Genomic DNA, 16,293 nt, shown 5'->3' on the forward strand with positions numbered 1-16,293 from the left:
TGTGTGTTCATGTGTCCAGATACAATGTGTATATGTGTACATGTGTGCTGAGACCAGAGGTCATTCTTGAGTATGATACATTGGCTCCTTTTGTGCCTGGAGCATGCTGATTGGGACAGGCTACTGCCAGTGATCTCAGCCATCTGCCTACTTCTCCTCTTCATTGCTGGGATTACAACTCCGTGCCACCATGTTTGGCTTTCTTACATGCATTTGAGGATCAAACTCAGCTCCTTATGCTGGCTAGGGCATCTTCCCAGCCCCAAGTTTCTCTGTTTAAGTTGTCATCATTTCAGTCACAGTAAAGTTGTCACTAGAGTGACATCATTTCTCGCACCCCTTCCAACAAATCCTGGATTTGTTGTGTCTTTCTCTGTCCCACCAGCCAGCTCCCAAATCAAGACAAGGAGACTTTAATTATAAAAGCTTGGCCTTAACTTAGACTTGTTTTTAACTATCTCTTATAACTTGAATTAACCAATTTCTATTAATCTGTGTTCTGTCGTGTACTGCCCATCCTGCTTCCTTCATGTCTCCTCGAGTCTCTGACTTTCTTCTTCCCAGAGTCCTCTCTGTCCCCGGAAGTCCCGCCTAACTTCTTCCTAGCTATTGGCCATTCATTATTTTGTTACGCCAATCACAGCAATACATTTTCACACAGTGTACAAATCTCCCACAACCTTTGGGTGTTATTAAAACCTTTACTGATCTGCCATTTAACTTGAATTTGCTTTTCTATTGAGGTTGAACAGTTTTCATTATATTCTTCATTTGAGTTCTTTTTTATTCTTACTAACCTTGAACTCCTGATGATCCTGCCTCTAAATTTGAGTGTTGGGATTATAGGCATATATCACGCATGTAACTTTTCATTATATTCTTGGCTATTTGTGTTGTTTTTTTTTTCTGAAAAATTTTTGACTATCCTTTTTTTCCTTTAAGATACATAATGTAATATATTTATAAACATTATGATATCATATTCCATTATGTATCACATATTACTTGATGTAATATAGCCCAGGCTGGTCATGAACTCACTCTGTAACCCAGGAAGTCCTGAACTTGTGATCCTTGTAAGTCTACAGCTATAGAAATAGACTGCCACATGTCGCACCCAAGGTCTTTTCTGTCAGTACAACGTGTGTAGGAATTTTTAGTAGGTATTATGGACTCCTCCTTATCTGTTGTAGCTATTGTTAAGGTGAAGAGCTTTGAGGGCTGGTCTTACAGGACAGCTGGGGTCACTGGAATACATGTTCTCAAGTCTTTCATGGAGAGTCTAAACCTGGGTAGTGCAGCAGGTGCTTATGTGCTGTACAGGAGACTTTCTGAATTCATACTTTGGGAAAAGGATCGGCCTTGCTTTCTTGTGTTTATTGTAAGGCAGCAGTTCTCAACCTGTGGGCTGAGAGCTCCTTGGGGGCTTGAAAGATCCTTTTACAGGGGTCGTCTAAGACCATCAGAAAACAGATATTACATTTCATAATTCATAACAGTATCACAATGGCAGTTGTGAAATAGCAGTGAAATAATTTTATGGTTGGGGGTCACCACAGTGTGAGGAACTGTATTAAAAGGTCGCAGCGTCGGGAAGTTTGCGAACCACTGCTGTATGGTGTTGGTTTCCATAAAGTCTCTGTTCAGTCTCACACTTACTTTCTGTTTGTGGGTTGCAGCAATGCTTGCTCCCTTACATCTTTTTAATAGGTGGTTTCCTCTTACAACGTTTTATGTAGATGGTTAGCTGCAACTTTCTACTGCTTTACAAGCCAAATCAATTCCTAGCAACGTAAGTTTCCTTCAGGGTTCAGTCATGAGCCTTTAGGATGTTGTAGCATGGAGGACAGGGTGCCTCCTATATGGGGTATGGGATTCACTGTGGGGCAGGTAGTTCTGCTGGGGGCGGGGCGTCTGAAGAATGGTTTTCTCCACTCAATAGGTCCCTCAGGCTAGTTTGTGAAGAAGACTAAGTCTCAAAGTCAGGACATCTGTTTCTTTTAGGTTATAATGAGAACCACGACTGCAAATCTGTGGGCTGTTTATGTCAACTCAACCAGTACATTCTTTCCCTGTGGGAGCCGAATTATATTTAGCAGATTGCTTGGTGGACATGGAATCTAAGGTTGTGCATTCAAATATCCAGCGGTATCCTGGTCTGCCCACCCTGTGACATTGTACCTACTCAATGAGACCCTCTTCATTCTTAAGACCTCTGCTTAGAATTTTGTTTTCCCAAGAAGCCCTGACCCGGCCAGGCTAGGCCAAAAATGATGGCACATTTCATAAGAATGGACCCCGTATCCAGTTCCACTCTGGGTCCCCATGGGTACAACACAAACAAAACAAGAACTAGATTGCCACACGAACAAACCAAGCTCTCCTGTGTGGGAGGAGATTTCCCTCTAGCCAAGCCAGGGGAGTTCTTCTTAGGAAGGGAGTGAGGTGACCTGGAGGTGAGAGGGTTGTATCAATCTCCTCAGGCACGCAGCTTGTTTACCTGGCTCTTCTGTACCAGGATGACGTCACACAGATGGTCCGGATGCCCAAGTCACTGGGTGTGCCAGCTGCACGGCTCCTCGCTTTGGCCTTCCCTCTCTGGCTGTTTTCATCCCTGACCTGGACATAAGCTCCCTTCTGTTTCTCACGGCCTGCAGAGTTGGAATCAAGGCTTTGATTACTTCATATCATTGTTATCCCGGCTTGTCCTCTTCTCATGAGCCGGCAGCACCGCGTGCTGTTTCCCAGTGGAGCCTTCATAGAACCGTGTGGCAGTTAGGTTAGTGGAGGTCACCGGGGACAGTGGAGCCTGGACACCATCTTTTTGACCTCTAACTCCACCCCCTTCTATAGCTCCCTGGGCATAGTAGTCGCTTGGTAAGGATGTGTGCAATGAAGAAATCGAGGAACGATGTTCCTTATTTGTACTGATTGATGTCCTAGACTCAGCAGGCCTCCTCTCCTGACTCCAGTGTAGGCTTTGCAATGTCCTGGGGATGGCCATGTGCTGTGGGCGCATTCATTCTGTGTTTATTTTTCTAGTGCAGTTGCTAGCTCTGTGTCTCATTCTCTTTCCTGCGGATGGTAGGTGGCCTGTGGGACACGGGTAGCTCTCGATGAGAGGTGTGGCTCTGTGGACCCGACTGCATTTTCTCAGCCTTTCATTGTTCTCCCTGGTGGCTGACAGTGTCTCTGCGTTTCTCTCAAGCTGGGGGCCCAACTCCCTGGTTATTCCTTCCTGAGAAGCATGAGAGCTTCCTTAAGGTTAAGAACATGGGCCACACACATGGACCTTCTCAAAGACGGTGTCTGTGGTCCTTCTCCACAGCCTAGCCTTACTTCCGAGACTGTTTGGGATATTAGACTTTAAATTCACAAGAGCAGGGACTCTGCTTATCTTCCCAACATTGTACCTTTCTATCTCTGAGTATTTTGTACTCAAGTGTGCTTGTTGACTATAACGAATGAGTGAGTTAATCAATGTGGCTGAGCAAGTTTGACAAGAGGTCTGTGAATCCTAAGAACATACTACGTAAGATAATTGTTTTAAGTTGTGGAAATTACTTATAAACCTGAAACCAAAACAAAACAGAGTCTCACGTAACCTGAGCTGGCCTCGAACTTCCTACGTAGCTAAGGATGACTTTGAATTCCTGATGCCTCTTTCTACTGCTTCTCCCCAAATGCTGTGAGTGTCGCTAGGCCTGGTTTATGCAGTGCTAGGGAATGAACTTAAGACTGTGCAGGCTGGGCAAGCATGCTACCAAATGAGAGACATCGCCAGCCCGTGTGTGTATTTTTCAACTAAAATACTAAATCAGTATGAGAAAATAGAAATAAAAAGTCAAATAAATCTTTCTTTTCAGATGACATGCAAATATTATTTTGGTTGTTTCTTGCAAATCCCTTTCTTGCTTCACACCTCAGTCCCAGTGTCCATTTCTGCTACTAGCCTGTTCCTTCACTCTCTTTTTTAAAATTTTTTATTTATTTAATTTATTTATTAAAGATTTCTGCCTCCTCCCCGCCACCGCCTCCCATTTCCCTCCCCCTCCCCTAACCAAGTCCCCCTCCCTCGTCAGCCCGAAGAGCAATCAGGGTTCCCTGCCCTGTAGGAAGTCCCAGGACCACCCACCTCCATCCAGGTCTAGTAAGGTGAGCATCCAACTGCCTACGCTCCCACAAAGCCAGTACGTGCAGTAGGATCAAAAACCCATTGCCGTTGTTCTTGAGTTCTCAATAGTCCTCATTGTCCGCTATGTTCAGTGAGTCTGGTTTTATCCCAGGCTTTTCCAGACCCAGGCCAGCTGGCCTTGGTGAGTTCCCGATAGAACATCCCCATTGTCTCAGTGTGTGGGTGCACCCCTTGCGGTCCTGAGTTACTTGCTCATGCTCTCTCTCCTTCTGCTCCTGATTTGGACCTTGAGATTTCTGTCCGGTGCTCCAATGTGGGTCTCTGTCTCTGTCTCCTTTCATCGCCTGATGAAGGTTAATATTCAGGAGGATGCCTATAACCTTCACTCTCTTTTGAACTTACTTTATAACATGCTTCTCACCTGCATGGGGCATTCCTACTCTAGCCTTCTCCTTTATCTTTTGCATGGATTGAAACCTCTGGCTTATCATCACTGAACTGGAACCCGGAGAGTCACCAGCCAGCTGATACTGGGTGCTGTCTCGACTGTCCCAGGCGCCTCTCCCTGGATTTTATCCCTGTGGCTTCTGGATCAAGTTCTAGGCCGTGGCAGGGTGTGTGGAAGCATCCTGATCAGCCATACTTATATGCTATGATAGTTCTTGATAGTTCCAAGATAGTTTTGCTAGCTGAACTGGGAGATTACGTGAGTTTTCCAATGAAAACACAGAAGGCAGCACCCACATCTGAATGTACTGTGTGCCGCTTCTATAACTCTTTGTCATTGCCATAGGAGGAGCAAGTTCATTTTCAGTTTCCGCTATTGAACTCCCTAAATTGTTTTTGTTATTGGCATAAGAAATGACTATCGTGTTTGATCAAATCATGTGGCATCTTTGGACATTTAGTCACCTAAGGTAGGCAATGGTATTTTCTTAATGTGAGAAAACATAGTAGGTGAAGAACAGTTGGGGGCAGTGTGATTTCTGCTTATTTCAGTGTCCCAGGCATTGTCACTGGGGAGCGAATCTAGGAGTGTCCTTATCTTCTAATAGCTATGACTTAAGCCTTCCAAACTGTCTCGCTATTGAAGAGAGCAGAGCAGAGGTTCCGTAGGGCTCATTCTCACATTCTGCAAGTGTTTGTTATTTCTCTATCTCTTCTCACTCACTGCTTAAAAATATTGATGTTTGCTTTAAATTGTTAGTTCAGAAAGCATTTAAAAACTTTAGCCTTTTGGAACTTGTTGTTTTTACCTCTTTTCTAGAGCCCTTCGCTTCCTTCGTGGGTCTTTAACACTCTTCCTCTACTTCCGTCTTTGTGATCAAGTCTTCCTAGGTGAACCTTTTGCCTTTCACACAGAGGCAGTCTCTGTTGCATCTCAGGATCCATAGGCCCCTAGTCTCTGAAAACTGCCTTCATTGAGTTGGGGATTTCATTTTTTGGTTTTGCTTTTGGGAACATTTGAATGATAGTAAAGCAGGCTCCAGCGAAGGCTGCTACCATAATATAAAGTGTAGGAGAGAAATCTCTACAATGACCGGTCTATCCGTGGCAGGAAAGCCAACTTCCTTTGCTGGTACTTACCTTGATGGAGGTCAGAGGATCACCCCAGCATCATGGCGTCTACATAGTATCCCTCTGTCGATCCGCCACAGTGTCCCAAGGAGTAGAAAACTCCTTAGGCAGTACGGAAGAGATTGCGATAAAGAATGATGTCTTTGTATCTGTTTTTTCTTATAACGTTATATTTTCCAAATTTAGGAGGAAAGAGACTGTGGTTTGTGGTCTCTGTTCCTAGAATGTGCCTGGATTGCACTTCACCATCCATATCCTGAGATATTTTGGATATACTGAGATAGAAGGAAGGGGATGGGGCAGGATGGAGACACTAGGCCACATGTGAAGTGTGAGGGCAAAATCCTTTAGCCTTCATTAGGCTCTCCATGAGAAACAGGAAATGGGTATCCCTCTATTTCCTTTCTTCACTCTCTCAGGACACGGGGCTTGATAGTGCTTCTGAAACTTTGTGTCTCTGGGCTTTTATTGATAACACGAAATCTGATTGGGTAAGTCTGGGGTGGGGCCCAGAGTCTTCATCTCCAAGGGGGCCCAGACTCCTGGTCTAGGGCCTGTGCATTTGATGCAGCTTCACCCAAAGCATTATATTAATATTAACTAACATAATGGGATATTAATATCCCAAGGCTAGACATTGCCCTCCAGCACCAAGGTGCCACAGGGGAATAGTATTTGAGACTTCCTCAGTCACGTGGCTCCTCAGAATAGGTGTGGGGCCTTTGGATCAGCAGGTGCCCATTCCCAGGTCCTAGGTCTCAGAGTGAGCGCATCTTTTCAGTCTGGAGCGCACACCATGAGTGAGCACATCCTTCACTTCGGTAGTGTCAGAGGCGATGTGTTGATCATGTTGCCCACCTCAGTTCTGGTGTGAGTCACAGGGTGAGCATGTGGGCTGTTGGGTGAGTGCGTCTTGGGAAGCTGCATGGCGGGTATTCTCGCTTCCATCTCTCCCTAGTTCTGTGGATCACAGACACTACGGCAGAGGAGGAGAGCGAAGGGAAAGGAGAGGCACAGGGCCCAAAACATAAGAGTGTATGACCATTTCTCACCGTCCAGCTGCACCTTGGGGCCTTTATACCCCCGGTCTACTCCATGGGTCTTCTGCCCTGGCAGATGGCTGTCACTCTCTCCTCCACCCCCTTTCTCTCTGCTTCCCAACCTTTGAATTATGCCCTTATGGGTGGGTACTAGTTACAAAGCCCAAAGGTGAGGTATTCATATTCATCTCATTTTATGTTATCTTACCTTCAGCTGTTTTCCCCCCACTTTGCTTTTTCCCTTAAGTCTCTGAGACTTCCTAAGGAACTGATTGTGTTTGTAAGGTATGTGTATTTATTATGTCTGTTTCTTGTGGTCTGCTCTTCGGTGCACCCAGTCCTTCTGTGGTGTTGCATGGACGTCATGTACAGACCTGAGTTCTGTTTTCTCTTTGCCCTCCAGATGTTTATTCTTTTCAAGAAGAGGGACCTGTTTTGGATCCTCATTTGGCCAAACACTTAGCACACTTCGGGATTGACATGCTTCATACGAATGGGGTGAGAACACATTTTGTCTCTAATTCTACGCTGTGTCTGTGGTGGGCGGGGGGGGGGCGTCTTTAATTTATTTAATATAGAATTCTACTAATGTGCATCTCTGTAGATTTAGTTTTATTTGTTGCAGTAGTTTGCTAAATTTAGTTGATTAGCATTTTATTTGGGTTACCAACTTAGAATTTTGTTGCTTATCATGTTATGGCTTATTTGGGGGTTTACTCACAAATATTTTGTTTTAGATGCATAAATCCCTCTTTATTTTTCACTAAAGAGAGAAAGTACTAGATAATGACCTTTAAAATAATACGTGACTTACATCACTTTAATTATTTTCCCAAAGGGAATGAGGGCTGCTGGGTAGTGGCTGGCGTAAAATGGTTGAAGCTTTGCTTCACTGCTTGATTCGACTTGGTGATGGGTTAGTTTTGCCTGCGAGGTATGTTTCAGTGTGAGACTGTATTTTCTCTCTCCCAGGCCAGCACTCTGTCTGTATGCTCTCATGATGCTTGGCTCTTTCTCTTTCGTACCAGTCTTTTCACTTACTCACCCTTTCATTTCCTTCCTCTCTCAGGTGCTTGGAAGCCTCACTGGGTTCCTTTCACCTTTCTCTCTCCCTTTCTTCCCTTTTTGTTTACTGTAGGTCCCATGTTGTTCCCTTATCTTGCTACCTGGGGTTTGTTTATTTGTTTGCTTTTAGTTTACGGGAGCATCTCACGCAGCCTGGGCTATATAGCTGAAAATGTCCTTGAACTTCTGATCTTCCAGCCTCACCTTGGGAGTTTGGGGATTACAAGTATGCACCATGCCCAGGCTATGTGGTGCTGTGTAGTTGGTTGTTTTATTTATTCTTTACTCTTTTGGTTTTTTTTTTGGGGGGGGGGAGACCCGCCACCCAGCTACCAAATAAATACTTGCATGGAGTCTTTTTCTTTCTTAAGAATGCTCAGCCTTAGCTTGGCTTATTTCTAGCCAGATTTTCTTAACTTAAATGATCCTGTTTATCTTTTGCTTCTGGGATATTATCTTATATAAGTAAGAAAATATATACAAACAGTATATCTTACTGTTTGTCTGGCTGTGTGACTGGGTGGCTGGCCTCTTCTTTTCTTGCTCTTTCATCCCCTCTCCTCAGACTTCTCCTCCTGTTTATTCTCTCTCCCTGCCAGTACTGCCTATCCTTTCTCCTACCTTGCTATTGGCTGTTCAGCTCTTTCTTAGACCAATATAGTGTCTCAGATAGACAAAGTAACACAACTTCACAGAGTTAAACAAATGCAACACAAAAGAATGCAACACATTTTGCATCATTAAACAAGTGTTCCACAGCATAAATATGTAACACATCTTAAAATAATATTCTGCCACAGTGCTGGGGATGGAACCCAGGACTTCATTCATGCTGTGCAATGTTTGAGCTGCATCTTTCATGTGTTGGCTTCTCTTTTTCATATGCCTCTTGTCTCTTTCCTTCTTGTTCTTTCTCTTTCATGGACAAACAAACCAAACCAAACCAAAATAGATCAAATCAAACAAAACCAAACCAAGAAAACCAAAACCCAAAACTTTTTCATGGTTCAAAAAATTTTTGGCTATATATATCATGATATAAGAACAAACAAAGTGGTTGCCATCTTAATATTCCAAATACCAAATAACCACACCCTAGGTCAAAATATCTTTGTTAACAGTCATACCTTAGGTTAAATAACCTTGAAGAAACAAGAATAGGCCTGAACTCTCTGACCTTTAGTCAAGGTGGAATGGATCTACTTCTATAGACCCCCACATATTCCTCCCTCTTTAATTTATTTAATAAAGCCCATGCTTTCTGCTATAGGACAGATGACTGTGCCTGGCTTAGGCGGCCCTCTTCTACTTTCCAGACTTACCTGTCATCAGTACATCTTAGCTTTCCACGGGGGAAAATCTTATCCATCATTGACTACCAACATCCATAAATAAATGGTTAAGGGAGGGTGCACAGCTAGGTGCTGTGTGTCTCTGAGCCAACTTTCCATTGAGAGAGTTCACAGATAACTAGATAACCATATGCAAGAGGATAATGCTTTGCGATATACATGTTCCTGATAAAAGAGTGGAGAATGATCAAGATGGGATGGCTTTTGAAATTGGTCTAGGATGTCTTTAACAGTTTTTAGCTGCAGCAAAATCCAAGTTTGTCTCTATAAACATATTTAATCTAACAACTTGTTGGCATTATGTCCAGTTTTTTTTCTTAGACAAGCTCTAACCTTTTTCTAATCATTAACATCTCCGTAGTGAACTGAAGTAGTTAACAAACATTAACGTCAATACCATAATTCTAGTATGAAAATTAACAGTAAGTGCACAATTTGTCAAGTCACAATTCTCTTAAATCTGTTCTAATTAAAAGACAAGGAAATGTTGCTATGATGGGTGAGATATGAATCTTTTCCCTTTTCTATAGTCCAATTGTGTTGCTGCTTTTAACTTTCAAAGAAAGTTGGAACTGTCCCAGTCTCTGCGTAACAGCAAAAACTTTTATGCCATTTCTCCTCAACTCCGAAGAGGGACTTCAGTCACTCTTTGCTCCATAATAGTGTTCCATTGCTTTAACAAGTCTCTTTTCGCCAGAGGGGAAACTTTCTGAGGTCTCAGTTCTTAGGTCCTTTATTTGAACAACAGATTGAGCACCATGCTGGCAAAATGAGTTATGTGTACCAAGATATAGTATGGATAAACTGCCAGATATTCAGTCAACATTCTTGGGCTGGCTACAAAATCAATAGGATTCATTAAGGTCTGGAAATTTGTGTAGTAGATCCTCCAAGAAGCTAGGAATTGCCAGCTATCACCATGATCTCCCTTTGTTTCTCAGACTGCAGTGTGACATTAGAAGGGCAGGAAGGCAGGTTCAGCAGTCTCGCTCCGACTCTTCTGTGGGAGCACCAGTGGCTACGATGTCATCAGAGCTGGCACCCTTCAGATGCACACACTGGACCAGATATTCAGAAAGCCACCGTACCTTATTCTCCTGTGAAAAAAACACAGATATGCCTTCCACCCCATAATGAAACAGGGTCGGGTCCTTTCCATAATCCACTGCAAGGGTCTTTCCATTTTGTTTTAGTGACAGTCACTCTGGTGCCATCATGGCAAAATCTATCTGCAGCAGACTGCTCATGTGTATCCCCGTTCAAGACGTTAGAGTAAAAAGCCATGGTTCAAGGCATTATGTGGCCACTGAGGGTATAATTTGCCTGTTTTTATCTTTAGAAGTGTTTTCAAGGAGCCATGGGCATGCTCCACAATTCCTTGTCCTTGAGGATTATAAGGAATACCTGTTTTGTGTTCAAAATCCCATTGGGAACAAAATTGCTGACATGCTTTACTAAAATACCCAGACCCATTATCTGTCTTTACAATTTTAGGAATTTCCATATATGAAAAACACTTTAAGCAACGAGTTATTACATGCTTAGTGGTTTCTTCAGTCTCTGAAGAGGCTGTTAAGAAACCCGAATGTGTATCAATTATCACATGCACATATCTTAATTTGCCAAATTCTGCAATATGAGTAATATCCATTTGCCACAAATGATTAGGAAGCAAGCCTTGAGGATTTACTCCCAGATGAGGTATAGATAAGTATTGTTGGCAGATATCATATTAACAATCTGGCGAGCAATTTCTCTTGTTAATCCAAATTGATTTCTTAAACTTTATTTTGATGATGTATAGCATGTGATTGCTAAGCAAGTTCAACCTGAGATAAAACGATCACCTGAGTAGATTTCTCAGCTAAAGCATTACCTCAGACAATGGACCAGGAAGAATTGAATGTGCTCTTACATGATGGCATCTTGGATTTGCTGGAATAGCATCTTAACCTGATTATTACTCGTCCTAATCCCTGAAACTGTTTCTATTATCTGAAGAACTTTAAAAATGTACTGATTGTCAGTATAAAAGTTCAATTCCTTATCTGCAGAAAGCTGTAATACTACAGCAACATCTCACAGCTTGACTATGTGAGCTGAGGCTGGATCTGTCTGCACTACATATCCCTTACCATCAACAACATATGCTGCTCTTCCATGCAAGACCCATCTGTAAAATTAACATAGTGTCCTTTAAGGGATTGTTCAATGCAATTTTTTTTTTTTTTGGAAAATAGAGAAATGTAGTTATGTGAATTGCAACAATCGATCAACTGGGAAAAGATTGTCAATTTAGCCTACAAATTGAGCAAATGTAATTGCCCAAGAAGCATTATTTTGAAATAGCCAATCAATCTGTTGCTTAGTGTAAGGAGCATTGATCACATTAGGTTCCCTACCAAAATATTATCATCTAGATTCCATCTGGCTTTTCTGTACTAAACAAGCTACTGTTTCAAAATAAGGGTTAAATACCGTGACCAGTGAAACGGGATGGTGAATCCATAAAAGAGTACAATTTTTGCCATAGTACTGCTGTGGGAATAAGTTTTGTAGATAATATACATGTTTGCCAATTAATATAATCATAATCATAATTAATACAATGTTCCTGCTGTTTCTGTATTGCATATCCCACCTGCACCATACCTGTCTAGCGGCATCTGTAACGTGTCTAGTGGAATTAGGGTCACACTGCTCCCCTTAGGAATTTTACTTAGTGGTTCAAGATCTCCCGTAGGGAATTTTAAATAAGGTCTCAACCACTGAATATTTCCTAACAATCTTTGAAAATCATTCAGAGGCTATAAGCTATCCTTCCTAATTTCCAATTTCTTATGTTTAATTTCTTTATGATATAATATCTAACCTAAATACCGAAAAGGCGGTGCTTCTGGTGGGAAAGACTCTGCTGAAGCTGTCTGTGTGTCTCAAGCAAAACTCCTTCCTCTTTATGGGCAAGCAGGATATCAGCCATATATTGGATGATATAAACTTGTGGAAATTGATCTCTGACATTTTGTATAGGCTGAGCCATAATTTTCTGGCATAGTATAGCACTGTTTGCTGTACCCTGAGGCAAGATGCTGCAATGATGATATCTTCTCGTTGGCTCCTTGAAATTAACTGATGGAATTCTAAATGCAAATCTTTGACGGTCTTTGGGTACCAGAAGGATGGTATAAAAACAATACTTTAAATCTAAAATAATCTTATAGGTGTCTTTTGGTATAGCTGTAGGGGAAGGCAACCTAGGCTGTGAAGCTCCCATTGGCTGCATGGTCTCATTAACCTCTCTTAAATCTTGTATCAACCTCCATTTTCCTGATTTCATTTTAATTACAAAAATAGGAGAATCCCAGGGGAAATTGGAGGGCATAATGTGACCATTATCCAACTGTTCCTGAACTAACTGCTGGGAAGCTTGTTATTTCTCTTCTGTTAGAGGCCGCTGATTTACCCATATAGGGTCGTCACTTTTCCAGACAATTGGGTCTGCATGGAGTGCAGGCTTTTGGTGACCTCTTCTGAAATACCCTAATCCTGCCCTGGGAGGCCTCTGCTAGGTGTGATAGGCTCAATCCTTGCCCTGCCCTTGATTGGGCAATAACCGTTTCTGGAACATTTGATTAGCAATAACTGTGTTGGGGGAATATAAATATACTCCCATCGGGTCATAATGCCCCACAAATCTGCAGTAAGTAAGGAACAACGTGTGGCCGGAAAGTTCCTTCATGACCGTCTCCATCTCTCCAGGAAGGCTCATTGCTGCTTTGTTCAGGATTTTGAGTTTGACCAATCCCTTGTAACTGTGCAATAGTCACCGTTTTAGGCCACCTCGAAGCCCATTGACTGGCAGTTATAACAGAAATATCCGCATCAGTTTCCAGAAGAACAGAAAAGCTTTTTCCATTTATAAGCCAAGCGAGTTCTGGTTGCTGTGGACCTGTGGCTTGTAGCCAATAGGCATCAGATGAACCAAATCCAGAATCTCTTCTCTTACTTCCCTTAACTCAATTGAAATTAATTGTTCAAGTCTCTTGCCTTTGTTTACCACAGAAATTCCATTAGGTGAGTGAGTCATAACCTTGATTTCTCCTTCAAAATCAGCGTTAATGACTCCAGGAGCAACAAGAATCCCTTGCACAGTGGTGCCACTTCTCCCCAGTAACAATCCTACAGTGCCCCAGTGGAGAGCTTGCATCCCCATTGTAGGAGTTAAAATGCTATAAATGGAAGAGCTGATTTTGAGCCCTGCACTGCCTGGGGTTGCTCTGCATTCATCCTGAATGGATTTCTTTGCAGGAGAACAGACTGCTGGATCACCCCATAGATTTGTCTCAGGCTGGAGGCAGGCCCTTCTGCTCATCTCCTGGAGAGGATTCCCTTGGACTTCTTTCTTAGATCTGCATTTGTTAGTCTAATGTTTTCTTGTCCTGCATCTTCCTTCCTCACCCCTGGGCTTACTCTCCTATCAGGATACTGCTTGAAATCCTGGAAGACCCCACCTGAAGCAGCTTCCTGGAGTCCTTGAGTCCCTTCTTCTCTCTGGGCCTTGATTGCTTTGTCCAGAGAGATTTACGAACATCTTCAACTGTCCTTTCCTGTAAAGCAGTATGTATAACCTGTCCCGAATATACGAAAGACCAGTGTCTGAACAAATCTGAATATAATCAGAGATTTCATCTTTCTTTCTAAAAGGCGGCTTTACCTATTGCTTTAGCATTCTCATACGCTCTATTCCCTGAGGCTGTGGCCCACAGCTGTCTGCTAGGCTGGAGCAGCTAGCTGCGTTCTGAGCGTGGCCGTCCTGCCAGGAACTGGGGATCTTGGCCCTCAGGTGTCTTCTGGGCTAGTGGTGGCAGCGGCTGCTTGCAAAGTCAGCTGCAGTGTGGGCTGGGCGCACCACTTTTACTTCTCCGAACCCAAGAACGGTCTGAAAATGGTGGCGACTGTGCCACTATTGTAGGGGAGGAAGATTTACAAAATCTACGGATTCTTAAGATTTCTGTCCTTGTTTCTGCTCTATCCCAGTTCTCCACGCTTTCAAAATATACCCAAGAAAATATGCAGACAGCTGAATACTATTTCCTTGTCCCGTAGCTAGTTATATACAATTTTACTCCTGATAGATATCATTGCATTTTTACGTTAAACTTATTTGAGCGCTCATCTTTTACTTCTACACCTGTGGTGTCCAACATGCTCTCCCTTATACACATCTGGGCCACACCTCTGGGCGCCATCTGTAGTAGCCACCCATTGGGGGGACATCTGTCGGGGTCCAGCCTCAACAGGTTTGTATGTTCCAGGGTAAGGGCATGTGGGTTAGAAATGTTAGTCAGAGAAAACAGAGATACAAAAGAAACATGGAGACACAGGATAGTACCAGGATTGCAACCCAGTGAATGCTAAATCCACCCGTGTTTATTTCTAATGATCTTTAAATACTCCAGTCCAAAAATGGGGAAGAAAGCAAAAGACTTGTTTTTTTAATGATACAAGAAATAAACAAAGTGATTACCATCTTCATACCCAAAGCACCAAGTAACCACACCCTAGATCAAGATATTCTGTTAGTAGCCACACTTTTAAGTTAAATCTCCTGTCAATAACCTCAAAAAAGCAAGACTGGGCTTAAACTCTGCTGACCTTTAGTCGAGGTGGAATGGATCCACGTCTACAAGCCCCCGCATGTAATCATCATTGCCTCTTAATATTTTTAAGTAGATTGTTTATGTCTCCCATATAATTAGAGGAAAATGGCAGAAATAACCATTGCATTAGAAATAATTCATGGACATAAGTTTTGATCTTGAACCCGTTTAAAGCCCTTTACTTTCCTCTCTCTTTCATGATGTCTCAGACAGAGAATGGACTCCGGGACAATGACATCAAGCCAAGAGTCAGCGAGTGGGAAGTGATCCAAGAGTCAGGGACTAAGCTGAAGCCCATGTATGGACCAGGGTACACGGGCCTGAAGAACCTGGGCAACAGTTGCTACCTCAGTTCTGTCATGCAGGCCATCTTCAGCATCCCAGAGTTCCAGAGAGCGTAAGTGTGGCCCCGCTGCTGACGGGCCACTGTGCTGCCAGTCTCCCTGGGCTGGTCCATTCTGTGCACTAGGAAACCCATTGCTCTTGCCCTGGGGATTCTGCTGTATCGCTGTGAGAGTGTGACTTCTCATCCTGAGGCCCAATGAGAGCTCTCATCCAGTATCACAGGATGGGGTGGGATGAGGAGTGCCTGGAGATTGAGCAACACCTCACAATCAGTCGTCGTGGCTCTCAGACCATACCTGTGCTAAGAATATGTCAGCCATCCATCTTCATAGGACACCTGCCTGATCAGTTCTCTAGGTGGGCCAGTAGAGGGCTAGGGACATCTGTTCTCCAGAGGGGAATTTTGTGGAGAATTTTAGGTTATTATTTTTTGTTACTGGGAGTGTGGTTCCCGGGAATCCTGGGCTACTAGGTGTGGGTCTGCCATCAGAAAAGGGTGGGACTTGATCGAGCTCCTAGAGACTGGTGTAGTGATTTGATAGCACCACATTTAATATGTGGCATTGCATATGTTCCATTAATTATTTTTTATGATAGCTATCCTCTATCCTGAGTTGGAAACTTTGACTCTTTAGGTAGACATTCTGGGCATACCGAGTTAGGGTGCTTCCTAATTCTGCTGGCTCTTTCCCCTGTGCCTCCCCGCACAAGTTGCTGTCTCTGTAGGTGTTTTCTGCATTGGGCTGTGCTCAGGACAAGAAGCCCTGCAGCTCAGGATTCTGGAGTGGGTAGGTTTCCACACTGGGTTAAGTATGGAAGAGGACATTCATGTCGAGATAGACTGAATAGCAGAGAGCATGCTGGGAGCAGCACACGGTGGTATCTTTTCCACAAGGAGCTGAAACCCTAGTGGTTACACAGTGCTTCACTAAGTGTTCTTCAGCTCGGAGAGTCTTTCCTCTCAGAACTCAGTACTTAGCCATTCATTGCTGTTTTTTGCCTTTGAAAATATATTGTCAATTTTCCACATGTACTTTTCCATTCTTCAGTAAAGAACTAGCTGTGTTATGTGTGTGTGTGTGTGTGTGTGTGTGTGTGTGTGTGTGTGTGTGTGTGTG

General features: G+C 43.2%; 1 protein-coding gene across 1 annotated transcript in view; it reads left to right on the forward strand.

Moving 5' to 3' along the window:
• Usp13 (ubiquitin specific peptidase 13) overlaps positions 1 to 16,293 on the forward strand; it is a 119,124-nt gene that overhangs the window by 49,191 nt on the left and 53,640 nt on the right. The window contains exons 7-8 of the mRNA XM_013347427.2: positions 7,157 to 7,251; positions 15,040 to 15,227. Coding sequence (XP_013202881.1) covers positions 7,157 to 7,251; positions 15,040 to 15,227 — 283 coding nt within the window. The remainder of the gene's footprint in view (positions 1 to 7,156; positions 7,252 to 15,039; positions 15,228 to 16,293) is intronic.

This window comes from Microtus ochrogaster, chromosome 1, assembly GCF_000317375.1.
Source record: "Microtus ochrogaster isolate Prairie Vole_2 chromosome 1, MicOch1.0, whole genome shotgun sequence".
NCBI classification, from domain to species: domain Eukaryota; kingdom Metazoa; phylum Chordata; class Mammalia; order Rodentia; family Cricetidae; genus Microtus; species Microtus ochrogaster.